General features: G+C 40.3%; 2 protein-coding genes across 2 annotated transcripts in view; both read left to right on the top strand.

Annotated features, from left to right (window-relative positions):
• Positions 1 to 539: 539 nt before the first annotated feature.
• LOC107598888 (zinc finger protein 800-like) lies at positions 540 to 14,781 on the top strand (the record flags this gene model as incomplete). Its single annotated transcript, XM_016290328.1, has 6 exons — positions 540 to 800; positions 5,035 to 5,182; positions 7,447 to 7,542; positions 7,774 to 7,917; positions 8,367 to 10,110; positions 14,650 to 14,781. Coding segments are annotated over 6 exons (2,394 nt in total), but the record flags the coding sequence as incomplete, so codon positions are not given.
• A 2,448-nt stretch (positions 14,782 to 17,229) lies between these two features.
• Positions 17,230 to 17,400, top strand: part of grm8b (glutamate receptor, metabotropic 8b) — a 188,026-nt gene continuing 187,855 nt past the window's right edge. Inside the window, exon 1 of the mRNA XM_016290327.1 lies at positions 17,230 to 17,371. The gene's annotated coding sequence lies outside the window, so the exon portion shown is untranslated. The remainder of the gene's footprint in view (positions 17,372 to 17,400) is intronic.

The following is a 17,400-nucleotide window of genomic DNA, read 5'->3' as shown; positions in this document are numbered from 1 at the left end:
GTGTCCTTACCAAAACGGATTATTTCAGTAGGCTATTTTAATTGAGAAACAATCAATTAATTAATTTAAAAATTCAAAGTTAATTGCTAACTCACTTAGCTACTGTGCTAGCAAGTCCAACTTTTAATCGATTTGTTTTGAAAAAACTCAAAAAATGTCATTCCCTCGACGTCATACCATCACAACAATATCGAAATCAACAAAAGCAGACATTAAAATCTACTTGAAGGTCTATCAAGGCCTGATTTTATTCCAGGACCTTACCATTTAAAAAACAAACAAACATACAAGTAGTTAAACAAACATAACAAGTAGTTAAAAGTTTCTGTAATTTAAAAAAATCCCTCATAAATGAATCCAAATATAGTTAAAATATAATTATAATATGATTTGGGAAAGATATCTGTATAAAGTCTTTATATATTTCTATATATATCTCTTCCATAAATTGAATCGACGTCTTAATCGCCAAAGGAAAGAGCTATTTGGATTCGGAATCGGTGCATTCGCAACGGTTTCATTTGGGCGTGCGAAATTAAAACGGCTCGTTAATTTCCTCTCTTAGTGGCACGGGTTGCGGGGGGTCAGATGTGAAGCACCAACCCGGCGACAACATCGGGTGCCACATTTCGGTGGTCTTGAACATCCATTGCCCCTTTGCGCAACAGCCGCTTCTCCGCCGAGAGGTCCTCGCGGTGCACAAAGGCAGCTTCCGAGAGGGCAGCGTCTGCGCGAGAGAAACCACCTCCGGACCGAGTCCGACCGTCTCAACTCGAAAGCCAGCGTTGTTTTTCCAAAAGGTAAGAACTCCGCGAACACATCTCGGCTGATTTCGACCGCGGGAGTTGCCCACTCGGGCCCGGAATCGTGCAGCGGACCAGTGTCGTTTCCTATCCTGCGCGAGCGTGGTTGTTCTCAACAGAAAATGGCGTCACCGTTCGTTCTGGATGTGCAACCGGGGAAAACGCACTTGTTCCGAGCGCTTAAATCGGAGCGAGAGTTGACTCGGACTCGCCACGACCGTCCGCGGAGATAGAGCGAGCCCACGGGCCTACTTGGGAGCGAATATGGCACTTCATAACAAAACACCGAAGAGGAGAGGACGCGTAAAGGCGGAAGGGTCACCAGACCTGTGCGCCAAAGCGGCTTCGGGAAGATGGCACAGCGCCGCAAAGCGCAGCATTTTATCATTCGTACGTGCCCTATAATCGCGCAAATCCTCTCGAGCGTGTTCGGTTTGTGACACTTTGAGGACGCGGTTTCATATTTTGCTGGGTTTGGGTTCGGAAAGCACTGCAAGTTAGTGGCAACGTCGTCTTTTGTATCAGGCTCTCGCCTCAGCCCGCCTTTACGCCGCACTCGCTCCCTGGTAAGCATCAGTCCTCCTTATGCCGCTTAAAAGCTCCATTCTGCACATGGGCTCTCCTTCTCCATCAAGTTAATCTGGCCCATTGTGGTCCGCAATAGAGGAGATTTGGCCTGACAATGTAACCGTGTAAAAGAGATTTACAGAATAATGGAGCGATGCAAATTGCTTCACGAAAACGCTAAACAGCCTGAATCCGAAAAAAACCCGTCGATGTAACCTGCGTTTACATTTGAAAACAGTTTGGCCAAATGAACTGTGTATGCGCCACGGCGTGTCTAAATTGCGCATAGGGGAGCACGCAAACCACTGCTTTTCCAACAGGTTTTAGAACCACAGTAATAGCCACGGATACCGCAAACGCACAGTTTTCGGTGTTATCCGAGGGATAGGCTTGGATAGAGTCTCTCTTTCGTGGTCAGATGCCTCTTTTTAGCAACTGTGGACTTGGTGATGCTCGTGCTGCCAATGGCCTCGCGCGTTCCCGCACACATGCATCCACAATCTTCCGTCGCGGCGGAAGGGTCACCAGACCTGTGCGCCAAAGCGGCTTCGGGAAGATGGCACAGCGCCGCAAAGCGCAGCATTTTATCATTCGTACGTGCCCTATAATCGCGCAAATCCTCTCGAGCGTGTTCGGTTTGTGACACTTTGAGGACGCGGTTTCATATTTTGCTGGGTTTGGGTTCGGAAAGCACTGCAAGTTAGTGGCAACGTCGTCTTTTGTATCAGGCTCTCGCCTCAGCCCGCCTTTACGCCGCACTCGCTCCCTGGTAAGCATCAGTCCTCCTTATGCCGCTTAAAAGCTCCATTCTGCACATGGGCTCTCCTTCTCCATCAAGTTAATCTGGCCCATTGTGGTCCGCAATAGAGGAGATTTGGCCTGACAATGTAACCGTGTAAAAGAGATTTACAGAATAATGGAGCGATGCAAATTGCTTCACGAAAACGCTAAACAGCCTGAATCCGAAAAAAACCCGTCGATGTAACCTGCGCTTACATTTGAAAACAGTTTGGCCAAATGAACTGTGAATGCGCCACGGCGTGTCTAAATTGCGCATAGGGGAGCACGCAAACCACTGCTTTTCCAACAGGTTTTAGAACCACAGTAATAGCCACGGATACCGCAAACGCACAGTTTTCGGTGTTATCCGAGGGATAGGCTAGGATAGAGTCTCTCTTTCGTGGTCAGATGCCTCTTTTTAGCAACTGTGGACTTGGTGATGCTCGTGCTGCCAATGGCCTCGCGCGTTCCCGCACACATGCATCCACAATCTTCCGTCGCAAGTCAGTCAGAGGTGTGGGCTCTCCTTCTCCATCAAGTTAATCTGGCCCATTGTGGTCCGCAATAGAGGAGATTTGGCCTGACAATGTAACCGTGTAAAAGAGATTTACAGAATAATGGAGCGATGCAAATTGCTTCACGAAAACGCTAAACAGCCTGAATCCGAAAAAAACCCGTCGATGTAACCTGCGTTTACATTTGAAAACAGTTTGGCCAAATGAACTGTGAATGCGCCACGGCGTGTCTAAATTGCGCATAGGGGAGCACGCAAACCACTGCTTTTCCAACAGGTTTTAGAACCACAGTAATAGCCACGGATACCGCAAACGCACAGTTTTCGGTGTTATCCGAGGGATAGGCTTGGATAGAGTCTCTCTTTCGTGGTCAGATGCCTCTTTTTAGCAACTGTGGACTTGGTGATGCTCGTGCTGCCAATGGCCTCGCGCGTTCCCGCACACATGCATCCACAATCTTCCGTCGCAAGTCAGTCAGAGGTGTGTTAATATGTCTATCCTTGTCATCCAGACGTTCCAGTTGCATGCATTCGCTTTAATTTGGAGACTGTCAGTGCTGGATTTGGGTATGAACTTTTCACGTTGTTCTCTCACATTTGGCCCCTTGTGGTCCCAGTGTGTTTTGATGGGGGCTCGCGAATGTGAGTGCGTTTTTAAACAAGTTAGGTGCGTTTTTGTACTTTAAAAGTGTGAATTTACTCTCTAACTGTATGTTAATGGCTCTATTTGTAAAAGCTTGATATAAAATGTTGTACGTTTTTGTCTGGTAAATGTGCTCGCGTGACCACGCAATTCTAAACAACCGTAAGATCTGGATTTTTAGTCTATGATTATTGAAAACATGATTTAATAATGAGAGAGAGAGGGTCACATCACAGTGGAGTCAGCTGTCTTAACCGTGGCTTGTGTACTGCAAACACATACCAGCTTCATCACTGTGTCTGTCACGCGACTCTATTCCCCTTTCGGGCTCTGTCTTTACATTTATTTTGAAAGATGAAGCTCGCGATTATGGTAAGGGGCGTTACATTTCCAACGAGTGCTTGCGGTGTTCGGCCAATCACAATGCACTGGGTCAGCTGGCCAATCAGAGCAGACTGCGCTTGTTGGAAGGAGGGACTTTGTAGAAAACGAAGCGTTTGAGAGAGGCGGGGCATAGAGGACCTACAATAATGTACAGTATTAGAAAAATTATGTGTTTTTTGAACATTAAAGCATGTCAACATATTCTGTTACACCAAATACACAAAATAATGATCTTTAAAAAAGCATAATTTGACCCCTTTAATATGAAATGTATTGCCTACATATGTTAAGCTACAATCTGTTGAATAATACGTAAAATAAGTTGTAGCTGTTATGATTTTTCAGTTAATTGGTATTTTATGCATTCTTAAGTTTTTGAGGCACGTTCTTAGTGGCGTTTTAACCAATTTACCACAGTTTTACTGTAGTGACATAACTGTAGTAAGTTACTATGGTGTTTTGGCACAAGCTATAGTGACCATTGTACTTTTTTGTAAGTAAATGTAGATTATTTCCTTGTTTCCACTCAGATATGTGTATAGTTGTCTGTTTTTGCTTGTTGGAATCTAAAGAGTTTTGTAAAAGTGACAGTAATCTATATTTCATAGTAAATTTTTAGACTAATTTGAATAACATTGAGAGTTCATGTCGACATGATTTTGGAAAAGGTCCGATATATTAAAGGGATAGTTCACCCAAAAAAGAAAATTCTGTCATTAATTACTCACCCTCATGTCGTTCCAAACCTGAAGACCTTCGTTCATCTTCGGAACACAAATTAAGATATTTTTGATGAAATCTGAGAGGTTTCCGCTCATATTATCTTATTTTGTGTTCTGAAGACAGGTTTGCAACGACATGAATTTTCATTTTTGGGTGAACTATCCCTTTAATATTCAACACCTCTGATGCAATTTCATTTCAGTTTGTCCTGTTGTCAGGAGTTCTCCTTTCCATTACATCTGGGCAATTATGATGTTTGTTTGATGCATGACAGACATTTACATAATTCATATTGTTTTGTCCTTTTTAGCACATAGCCGTTATGCCTCATCTTGACATTTATTTCCTTGGTAAATGTGCAGTGAAAGGTCTTCATCATCACACGATCATCACAGCGACAGTAATGTCTGTTTGTCTTTGTCAATACCTGCATAAACAACCGTCGTCGACTTATTACAAGCAAATATTTCTAGTTCTGTGTACAATTTTTTAATTTCTGCTTTTGCTGATGGAGAACTTGTTGCCATTTCAGGAGGCATGCGGGAATAAAAATCATTCCTCCATCAAAAGCTTTGCGAAGAAACAGCTCTGCTGATTAACTTTGTGATTTGTCTTTTAAGTTCATAAAACAGGCCTCTGAGATGGAGGCTACTAACAGCGAAGATCAGGGAAGCCGGACTAGTGACAAATGCTGCCAGACTGAGATACTTCAGGCCTGCTGTTGCCAAACAACAGAAACCCCTCAAGAGCCTTGTGGCAAAAATCCAGGTAGGAACTCAGCACCTTAAAGTCAACATGAAATCAAAACTGACCCCGTTTCCATTTTAAATACACATTCCTAGTCTTATTGTGCATGATTTGTCAGTGCAAGTTAATCCAAAGTGGAAAACATTTTTCCTTTTAGGCTGATGTTACGAATAGCTCTAATTTTTGGCTTATTTTTGGTATGCAACGCCCACTTTTCAATATCCAATGAATTCTAAATGGATGAAATTAACTCCTGCCTACATTTTTTTTCTTGTTGAATATCCTGTTGCACTCAGAAATGCATCCCATTACAGAAGTAAAATGAGTTGAGAACGTTGGACTTTCATGGTTTGGATGTATTTTCTTGATAATCCGATGCTGCGTTATCCCCTCTTGCTGATATCTGTACATAATCAGAAGTAGTTGCCAACCCACATGCATTGTGAAATTAAGATTTATGTCTTCTCTATGCATTTATTGCAGAGATCTATCAATGTAGTTCGATTTAAATGCAATGTCTTGTGGCGACTTGGTTGTTAATGTTGGACAATCACATTCCCATGTGTTTACCACATATTTCCATAATTATCAATGCTGGAATAAGATTTCTAGCTCAGCGGGTTGTTATTTGTGTTCTACAGTGCTGCTAATTTCAGTGACCTGGAGTTGTTTGTCTTTATAGTAATTTATGGCCATAAATTTAGACAAGCTGTTCTGAAGCAGAGAGGATCACATATACTGGCTGATAGCGAGATGCAGACCAGATAAAAGTTGAATGCAAGAGAATCTTTCTTGCTGAAAAGAATCAAGATGGGCTTTTAATGCAGAAAGATTTGTTTGGGCAGCATTGTATTGTTTTAGCTTGTAAAAAAAGATTTAATATACAATTAGCCCTATTCATTATTCATGCTTGATGAATAGAGTTGTTGATTTGAGGTGTAAACACAAGTGGAAATAAATGAATGAACCGTTATTTGTGATGTTTAAAAAATGTCAAATATTTTAGAAGCAAATGCTGTCTGTAAGTTTAACATTTTCTTTAATTCAAACCTGCATTTACTATTCTAGTTTCCACTTTGACAAAACTAATTATAGTAAAAATGTCCCCACTAATGTGAAATGTTGAAATTATTTAAATATTTAAATGTAAAGTTCATTCAAATTGGGGAAATATATATATAAATAAATAATGTTATAAGTTAGAGAACTGTGGACACAGATGGTATTAAATAGCCTGTTTAATTTACTATGTAATATTCTCATAGTTAATGTAAAATGCTCCATAACTTTCAGACACCTGGTGTCAGATGAGAAGGTGTAACTTACACATCCTCAGAAGTCCCCTTAGATTAAACGGTTTTACCAGGTGACTCTCAGTTGGTAGATATCCATGGAAAGTTGAGATCACTACTAACAGCGTACTATAGAATTGCCTTAAGGAACAATGACAGAGCCTTGCAGGTCTCCAAAAGAATGATGGAGTGTTGCAAACAAAAAGATGCTTGTGTCCGTGGGGAAATAGATTTACTATTTTATTTTATTTTTCCTGGCCTCGGTTCTGGCCTCCCTTCTCTCCAGTCTTCGTTGGACATGGCTCTGATAACTAAACACTGAGTAGTTTCATCTAGACAAATATGTTTTTTGAAAGATTTACATTCTGCTGGTTTATTTGAAAGCCTTAAGGCAAGAATGCCATTCACAGCTTCATTGCTGTTATGTTCTAGTGATGAATGCATTATTCATTCATTCATTCATTCATTGATTGGAATTACAATTATTTTAGCAAAAGATAATAGGAACTTGAATTTAAGATTTTCAGTTTTAAGTTTTTTTAAATTCTCCCTACTTTTACCCCTTATCCACCTTATTCGTCACGTAAAAATGGGCGTGGCCATTTGTAAATTTTATGGGTCTTGCTTCCGTTCTCATTTGCTTCCAGCTGTTTTTAGCTGTACAAAACCGCTCGTTTTGCTGCTTGATACTGCAAATTAGTGTGTCTTACCATATTATTTTAGTGTATTATCTTAATTATGAACACAGTGGTTTGTAGTGTAAACAGTCTTACCATTTACTGCACATTGTTATTCTTCTCGTTATTTCCCTATAGCGGCTAATGAACCGGAAGTCTCGCCCATAGGCTTACTTCAGCGTTTAGGAATAAGGTGGATACAACAGATTGAAACCATTTGCTGTCCTCATACCAGAATGGTGGAACTTCAACAGAAGATTGATGTGAAAACTTGTTTTACATAAAGCATAATCTAAAGTTTCGTTTTCTGTTTTAGTCCATTCAATTGAGCCCGGTGATCCACCCCTGCTTCAGCAGCAGCTCCAGACCTCCAAGTCGGGAATTCATCAAATCATTGAGTGTTTTCGCTCAGGTACTTCAATCTCGGAACTTTGATCATTCAGTAAATGCATTTCAGGTAGAAATTCACTGGTTATGGCATTTTACCAGCATCAAGGCATTTTCTGTTCTTACTGAAAAGTCGAAAACTATGATGAGTGAGATTTTGGACCAATGAGATTCCCCCCAATATATTTTTCTTACATAATATGTTTGTTGTTGCTTAATAATAACTGTTTGCTTTCAATATGTGCTGTTATTGCAGGTACAGCTCAACTCAAACACATGCTGCTGAAGGAGGTTGACACCATATTTGAGTGCAAAATCTGTCGAAGTCTATTCCGTGGTCTACCAAATCTGGTCACTCACAAGGAGCTCTACTGCTTTTCCCGACAACCTCAGTCAGATGGTTTGTACAACAACTTGAGCGTTCTGACTTATGAAGTGATCAGACTTTTTCCCAGTGAAAAACAAAACCTAGGCATATAAATAAAAAATTCTGTCTTTGCTTACCTTTATGTTGTTTGAAGCTTGAAAGAATTACATTTTTCATGCAGAACACAAAAAGAAGATATAAGACACAAAAGTCATTTGAGGTCCAAAAACACATTGACTTTCATTGTATTGACCAAAAAAAACAAAAAAAAAACAGTATAATTTGTGTTCCACAGAAAAAATGTAGAAAACTCAAGCAACTACCTAGCAATACCCTTGAAACCACCCACAACACTGTAGCTATGCATTGGACGAGCACTCACTTTGGGGTGCAAATATAGTTTAAATTTGTACACAGTTGGCCCCATGAATAATAGTGTTATTAATAAGATTATTATTTTGTGATGCTATTACTTTCTACAGAGCCTTCACAAGGTGGGAAGAGCCAAGCTATCAAAGAACTTCTTCAAGCCATCTATCCACAGAAAGACCAAGAAAAACATGTCATTCAGCTGGAGGCCATTGAGACGAACCCTAATGCCGTGTTCCAACAAGTGGCACTAGTGGAAATTCCCGACATGCCAGAAAACCCAGCCCCTACACCCCAGACTATGATCCCGGTACCTGTGAAGAAAAATCAACGCAAATCTATTTTGGCACCCAAAAAGATCCAGCAGTCAGATTTTGAAGACGAGATGGAATCTGAACCTGAAGAACCTCCTGTTAAAGAAGGTCAGAGCTGCGAAGAGCAAATAAAGATTGAGCCGGTAGAAGGGGAGGAAGAAGAAGAGGAGAGTGCCGCCTCTGAGGTTAAGGAGATGAGGATCTCTTGCTGCCTCTGCGGAAAAGACTTCAGCTCCAGACGCAGCGTACGACGCCACTGCCGGAAGATGCATTGGCAGAGGATGGAGGAGTTACGCAAATTTACAGAGACGCGCACAGTGCCTACCAGCCTGCTGTCTATGGTGAAGGACAAGCATCCTGTTGAACCACCATCTTCTTCTGGGAAGAGTTGCCCAGTGTGCAAAAAATCCTTTGCCACCAAGGCCAATGTTCGTCGCCACTTTGACGAGGTCCATCGTGGTTTGAAGCGGGATTTGATCACGCCGGACATTGCCACAAGACCAGGCCAGCCTCTTTTACTTGACACTCGTCCTCCTTCTCCAGCGAAAGCACCAAGCTCTCCTCTGAAGCAAGACAAGACACAGTACAACCTGACAAATTGTCGCTGCAAGCTGTGCAAACGCAAGTACAGCTCCCAACTAATGCTTAGGCGGCACATGCGAATCGTTCATAAGATGCCCATTCTAGAAAACAGCTCTCAGAAGGCCAAATCAAAGCACAAGAGAAGAGATAAGTTTTACCCCAAGAAAGAGTCTCTCTCGAAAGCTACAGAAGATGATGGAAACCACGATGTGAGTTTTGACTTTAAGAGGATCTACTGCTGGTTGTGTAAACGTCAGTTCAGTACCAGTCAGAACCTGAGCAAGCATATTGCCGAGCTGCACACCGATGGAAACGACAGCATATACATCAAGTTTTACCGATGTCCCATCTGCAGATACGAGTCACGCCGAAAGCGCGATGTCATCCGCCATATCACAGTGGTGCACAAGAAGTCATCACGTTATCTGGCTAAGGTTATGCCTGCCTTGGAGAACCAGGCAGTGAAGAAACCAGCTGATGCCGTCTTCAGCAGCGCAACCAAGAAAACAAATTCAATAGAAGAGGGTAGCGGGGAGCATAAAACGCAAGAACCACCAGCTTCTCCTAAAAGTTGTCAACAAGATCCTCTTGTATCTTCCAAAGCGAAGAAACAAGAATCCCCAACATCTCCAAACACTCGAAAGCATTCCGCTCTAACGTCGCTCAACACAGGCAAACTCGAGTCTCCACTTACACCACAAGACAAGAACCTTCAAATGTCCAAGAACCCACATGTCACTCGCAGTCATAATGTTATCAAGGGGCCACCCATCACCAGAAGCCAGGAGACCTGCACGGAGGTTAGGGTAACGAAAAACTTTTCCCTTCACGCCTGCGATATGTGTGGCCGGGCATTTGCCAAAAAGGTTTACCTGGAGACGCACAGGCGGAGACACAGGACTGCCATCGCAAGTGGGGACAAATTACAAGGAAGAAGCACTCGATCAAAGGCCCTCATTTGGTAGGTTGATGCCATTCAAAAATAATTTTAAGATTATTAGCATTGCTTGCTAAAGCGAGCCTTAAAACCCTTAATCCAGGGATGTCCAAACCCTGCTCCTGGAGAGCTACCGCCCTGCAGACTTCAGTTCCAACCTTGCTCCAACACACCTGCCTGTAATTATCAAGTAACCCTGAGCACCTTGATTAGCTGGTTCAGGTGTGTTTGATTGGGGTTGGAGCAGAAATCTGCAGGATGGTAGCTCTCCAGGAGCAGGGTTGGAGTCCCCTGCCGTATCCCTGAAGTGTTAGGGCCGTTCACATATCGCGTCTTTTGCACGCTCAAGTTTGTTATTTCAAATGAAGACGCGCGGCAAGTGCATCCAAATAGAGAGTGACGCGATCGCGATGCACATAAGGTGAGATGCGCTTGTTTTTCCATGCGTGTGCACCGCAGCGAGGTGAAAACATCTCAACTTTTCAGAATGCTGCAAGCGCACCATGGGTCATATGACAAAAACCAAGCAATCAACTTCACCCTTTCCATAACAACATTGATAGCTCAGCCTAGATGAGGGAACAGCTGATCATAGCTGTACAGAGATACCCATTATTAAACATGTGACATGTTCAGCAATGGATAAATGTGAATGGGACATGTGAACGGCCCCTTAAACTTTTGGTTGTAACTCGTCCCACTCTGTTTGCATTATGGACATTAATGGTGCCCCACATTATGTGTTGTTTTGAGGTAAAATATGTTATTATTTTTTCAAGTAATCAGACTTATAAAAAAAGGCAGGAAAATTCCTTCAGACTTAGTATCATGAAACCCTAAACACTTTTTTGAGAACATATATGAACAGGTTGCACATCTGTGAATACAACAATAGCACTCATTATGTCTATTATTAAGGAAAAAGCGGTTATTTTTTCATTTTTGGAGCAATTTCATTCATCTGGTTCAAAAAGCAAAGTTGAACCAACATCACAAAGAGTGACGTATATGCGTTAATTTGTAGTAGTGATTGGCTGCCGTGGCTGGAGATTACATGTCTACGTCATCAGTTTTCCGAGCTTTTCTCAGTATTATTCATGAGAATGAACTATTATGATCCAATCACTGTGCTGTATTATGCATGAGGTCGTCTTACAGCGGAGAATTAAAATCTCATGAAAGAGCTTAGGGCTGTCAGTTAATTTCTGTAAACATGACCGTAACAATATTTAATATATAACAACACGTGGAGCGCACATGAGAGCGCAGTTTCTGAGCTGAATGCCGTGATGAGTTTAACAACACTGCGCGGATCATAGTTCATATCCAGCGTGCTTTAAGTTTATGTGAACATGTTTCATATTCTCTCGTCCTCCAAACATGAAGAAAACTGATACAGCGGTACGTCTGATCATGAACGCGAAGACACAATGGATTATTGTGATACACGGCAAACGATACAGATGGAAAATTCAAAGAAGAGTAACTGAAAGTAACTGCCTTTATTCTTTCAGTTTTAAAGATATTTTAATATTAATTTGTCTGTTTAATGAGCGTGTTGTAGGTTTGTTTTATTGTTTTTTTTCTCCCCTCTTCCCACCCTATACACTCCCACTTTTCCACAGTTTTCCACACCCATTTCTGGAGTCTTTTTCAGATCTAAGGTGTGAAAGACCAGTGCTGAAACGGGGTTTCATGACACTTTAAGCCCGAGACACACTGCACAATTTTCAGCTGTCCCAGACAAAAGATTAGCATCGTGAAACAATCGTAGTGATTTCTGTGATCGTGGCTCCTAGTTGGTGGTCCTGTGTCGTACAGTGAGAGAGGTTCAAAGACGGCCGTTGTCACGGTCTTGTGACCAAAGATAGCCTACGATAATTTTCTGACAGTGTCAGAAATTCAGCATGATCATCGCCCAGTGTGTTTGCTGATACGACCCACGTTTACTGACCAGCCAATAAAAATGCAACATCAAATCAACACGGCATTGCGCTAAAACATAAAACTGCTTACCTCAAGCTCTTATTCCTTCCTCTTTCGCCACTTTCACTTTTTTTCAGCAAACATAAAAACTCACACTGCCAAAGTGTGATTCATCATGCTCTTCTTTTTACTAGCACATGCTGATGACGTTTTATTCTTCTATAGTAACGTGCGTCATAGCCAGGGTTGCCAGGTTTTCACAGCAAAACCCGCTCAGTTGCTACTCAAAACTTGCCCAAAACTAGCCCAATTGCATTTCGAGTGGGGTCCCCCAGTAAAAATCATGTTCTGGGGGGTAAAATACACTTTTTTTTTCCTAACAATTTTTAAATATTTTATCCAGCCGTCTTAAGTACTCCTAAGAAAGCACTACTTAGTGTTCCAGAAATAGTGATTTTGACTTAGACTATATCTGTGAAGGTACAATCCCTTATAATTGGATGCAAGATTTCAAACTGATGTGAGCATCCATGCCTTAATATGCTTGCAGCATTCCTACAGACTATAATGGATGAGATGCTCTACTACAGAATCAAACATTCGGCCATTTCACAAGATTTTGTTTCCAAGACTGCATAATGTTTGTCTTTATTAAAGGTGCTTTCTTAGGCGAGTATCACTATTACTGTTCCTCATATTTATCATTGGAGGTTTGCTTTAAAACCTTTTCAGATCCATTGCCATGCAGAGTTTACTCTAGTAGCTCTGAAGACTTTATTAGCTTGCTCAGGTGTCATTGATTAGGGTTGGAGCTAAACTCAGTGCTGGTGTCTCCTCCAAGACCGCATTTGAGGAAGTCTGCTTTAAACCAAAGTATTAAAGGGTTGGTTCACCCAAAGAAAATGGTCAACAATTACTCACCCTCATGTCGTTCCTGACCTTTGTTCATCATCGGAAAAACAAATTAAGATATTTTGATGCATTCCGAGAGCTCCTCTGACCCTCCCATAGACAGCAAGGATACTTATACGATCAAGGCTCAGAAACGTAGAAAGGAGATCGTTAAAATAATCCATGTGACATCAGGGTTCAACCGTAATTTTACGAAGCTACAAGTATACTTTTTGTGTGTAAAGAAAACAAAAATAACGACTTTATTCAACAATTTGTCTCCTCCGCGTCACCCTGGAGCGCCATTTTGGAGAGTACACTCTTAAAAATAAGGTGCTTCAAAAGGTTCTTCAAGCGATGCAATAGAAGAAACATTTTTGGTTCCAGAAAGAACCATTCAGTCAAAGGTTCTTTAAAGAACCATCTCTTTCTTACCTTTTTATGATCTGAAGAACCTTCTTTCACCACAAAGAACCTTTTGTGTGAACAGAAAGGTTCTTCAGATGTTAAAGGTTCTTTATGGAACCATTTAGATAAAAAAGTTCTTCTATGGCATCGTGAAGCACCTTTATTTTTAAGAGTGTATCACATACGTAAAAGTATGCTGTTCAGTGTCAGCAGCAGCCTATGCGAATAAGCTGTTTACGATGTTAACGCTTTGCTCTGAACGTAAACCGCGTATCCACGTACATACTCTTCAAAATGGCGCTATAGGGTGATGCGGAGGAGACGAATTGTTGAATAAAGTCGTTATTTTTTTCCTTTGTGCACAAAAAGTATTCTCATAGCTTTGTAAAATTACAGTTGGACCACTGATGTCACATGGATTATTTTAACAAACTCCTTGCTACGTTTCTGAGCCTTGATCGTATAAGTATCCTTGCTGTCTATGGGAGGGTCAGAGAGCTCTCGGAATGCATCAAAAATATCTAAATTTGTGTTCCGAAGATGAACGAAGGTCTCACAGGTTTGGACGACATGAGGGTGAGTAATTAATGACATCATTTTCATTTTTGGGTGAACTATCCCTTTAAGACTAAGTTGGGCCAGTAAGCATCCGCCCAGAATCACCCTAGCATTGTTGCGGCATTTTTTGCATGGGCAAGCAGTACTGACATTTTCTTCAGAAAACGTAGAGATCGAGTTGTTTCATTTCTTAAACTTTTAAGTGGTTTCTAGGGATCCAAATTGGGCACATTTGGTTTCAGTTATTCTTTTGTTATACAAGCCAGTGTTGCCGCAGTGCTTATTTTTCTCGTCACAAGGTCTCTAAGGTCACTGTAATAGGAATTACGCTCTAATTTAAATTCATGGGTACAGATAGTATCTGAGAGGGATTCCCCATCGTCTGCTTTCTGTAATAGATATGTAGATGCGGTGAACTTTTACACATTTTGGCCTGACCTTTTAAACTTCTGGCAGCCTCCAGTGGTTTTGCCCACAGAATAATGATGATTGAGATTTTTCTAAATGCCCATTTCCTTAAAGTAACAGTTCACCTACAAGTACGAAATTGCTGTATTTGCTCACTCTTGTTATTCCAAACCTGCAATCTTAATAAATGAAGTAAATTAAATCACACAGCATGATGTCAGAACATTAATTCATTGGTGAACTATCCTGTTAGCATCTTCAAACTTATAGAAAGTACACACACTTTTTCATTTAAATCATTCCTGTTATTGACTACAGTATGTTATTATATATTTAATGATTTTTACTTTTTCTTTCTTTCTCTCCATCTAGACTGTTTTTTCTCTGAATACGTAGCACATTTGCACTGGATTCCATGGATGGGTTTATCTCCATGCGAAAGAAGAGGAAGGTATATGGACAAACTTGTGGGTAGAAAACAGAGGATAACCTTTGCATAAAGGGGTTGAATGAGTCGAAGTGCACCAAAAATGTTATTCCAGCTTTTTACACTGGAGGGCGCTGATGTAAAAGAATTGGTATCCACCCTCCAAAAGGAGATTGATCTTCAATTGATTTTGACTGATTGACAAAGTAAAACAACTCTCAAAATGAATTTTGATTAATTTGTAAACGGATTATACCACTATTTTTTGTATTCTCTCTGACAGTTTAAAAATACACAAAGAATGTTTCATAAATGGACAATGGACAGACATAGGAGGTAGCCCTGTATATGTACAGCATGTCTAACTAATGTTAAATATTCATAATTAGATAAATTAATGTAACTCTGCTTCATATTTTCCTGCCATGTGATCACCTCTCTAATCAACTATGGATTGAAATGCTGCTAATTTGTTAGAAATGTACTTTCTTCTGCCCTTTAAGTCAAAGCCTACATATTAAGCTGCTCAGGATGTCTTAATTGAGAGCCCAGATTTTTTTTTTTTTTAACAGCTTAAACTTTGTGTTTGTCTTTAATGAAAGGTTCCAACTGTGACTAAAACGAAATGGAATACTACTGTATTTTAGTTTGGTAGCCTACTATTAACTAAAGCTAATGAGAAAAGAATTTAAGTTTTAGTAGATGGCTCTCATCGTTGCTTTCAAGTATAAATAGTTATAACGAAGCTTTTGAGCAAGTAAATTGCAAGTACAGTTTCTTTTAGTTGGGGTGCATGCAGAATGCCTTGATTAAACCCTTTGTTTATGTGTACAATAGGGCTTTATCTAAATGCCAAAACCTAGATCCATTCTGATGGTGTGCACTCCTTTTTATTTGCAAAATCCTGGTATAACCTTGCTTGCAGTAGGATGTTTTGTTCAAATAAAGATAATAAACACATCCTTTGTCAACTTGTATACTATCTATCTATCTATCTGTCTGTCTGTCTGTCTGTCCACACATAAAGAAATCCATTAACATTCCCTTAAATTTTTCACAAGTTTCATTACAAATCATTAACTAGTGAGCCTGACATACAGAAATTATATTGGGCTAGAAATGATATAAAACTTTAAATTACTTGCAAATTTGACAGTTGGTCACCTTACCCTCAAATACCCATTAAAAGTAAGTATTACAGGAGAAATCACCTCGGGTCGTGTGAGACTCATAAAAGAAGAAACTTGGATGAGACCGTGAAAATCAAATCCTCAATTGACACGAGATGAATAGAGCGTTCAACAGAATATTTCTACAGCCAGTATAGTCATATAATCGAAGCGAACTCTTTATATAGTTTCATTGGCAAATGGGTGTGGCAATCAGAATTATATTCGTTTTGAAGATGCACAATATGTAAATACTCCAAAAAACAAATGTATCTATAAATAAAATACAAATAGCCTATTTAAACTGAACTTTGCACAGGCCTACAGGCTATACACCACTGGAGAGGAATTATTGCCCTTTCTTGCTGTCAAAAAAACCCACTTTCTGTTTAGATGCGAGTCATTTTTACTATGCAGTGCATTTTCATGGCCGAGGTCACACTTTTCACTCCAATGAATATTTTCAGGGGTAGGTTTATTATAATCTTTTAGACATGTCATTTTAAAATGTTGCCTGTAGGCTTAACCTTGCATTAGCCAGTCTATTGAAAACAAAATATCAAACAATTTCTTAAAGACTGAACTCACATTAAATTCCCTTCCCCCCCCCACATTTAAGTGAACAGTGATTTTAATATGCATACTATTTGTTGTATTATAATTCTTTTAGTATTATCTATATACTGTTATGGCATTAGTGCATTTTTTTGAATCAGCTTATATTTTTATATTTATTTAAGCTACGTGTTTGTCGTTTTTATTATTTTGCTATATTTCTGTTATGCTTGAATTTATTTTTATTTCAGTTATAGTTGTAGTACTTCAATTTTAGTACGACATCATTTTAGAACATCAAGTTTTTCATGTAATATTTGTTTGATTTTGTCTTCTATTTTGTTTTATTATTTCTTCTTATATTTTTATTGTATTATTCCATCACTTGCTTTGATTGATTTTCAATAGTTTTATTTTAGCACTGCAGACTGGATGCAGGACTCGGACTGTATGAAAACAGCAACGCTCTGTGCAAGTCCAGTGTTCACACTAGATGGCACAATGGGATAAATCACAGCAGTGGCTGTGGAACAGTTTGATCTCTTCAAAACAGCTGTCAAGCCACAATGAACAGATAGGCTATTTCTACGTAGTTTTGCTTTTATCAGACTGAAAAGTAACAAATATTTCTTCCAACGACACAATCATATAGCTTTACACGCACATTTTCGACTCATTATAATGAACAAATGATCGTTACTTCAATGTCATAGTCTTAAAGGAGCTTCTTTTATTCTTCCGATGCGTCGTTCGCAGTTGACTGATTCCAGTTTGTCTTGATGCGGCTCGGGGCGAAGAAAGCGTCCAAATTGTCAGACCAATCATAACGGAGTGGGAGTATTTGCGCGAGAACTGATGCGCTCGCCTCGCGCGCGCTGTCCCTCCCAGCAGCATCAAAGCAGCAGCAGCGATCAGCGCACGAGCACAGCTCAGGCACCTGCAGGTATGAATGCATGCTAAATGTTATCTCTT

The sequence above is a fragment of the Sinocyclocheilus grahami genome, unplaced genomic scaffold (genome assembly GCF_001515645.1).
Source record: "Sinocyclocheilus grahami isolate Dianchi unplaced genomic scaffold, SAMN03320097.WGS_v1.1 scaffold257.1, whole genome shotgun sequence".
NCBI classification, from domain to species: Eukaryota; Metazoa; Chordata; class Actinopteri; order Cypriniformes; family Cyprinidae; genus Sinocyclocheilus; species Sinocyclocheilus grahami.
The sequence above is the reverse complement of the archived record's forward strand: the minus strand, read 5'-3'. Positions and strand labels throughout refer to the sequence as shown.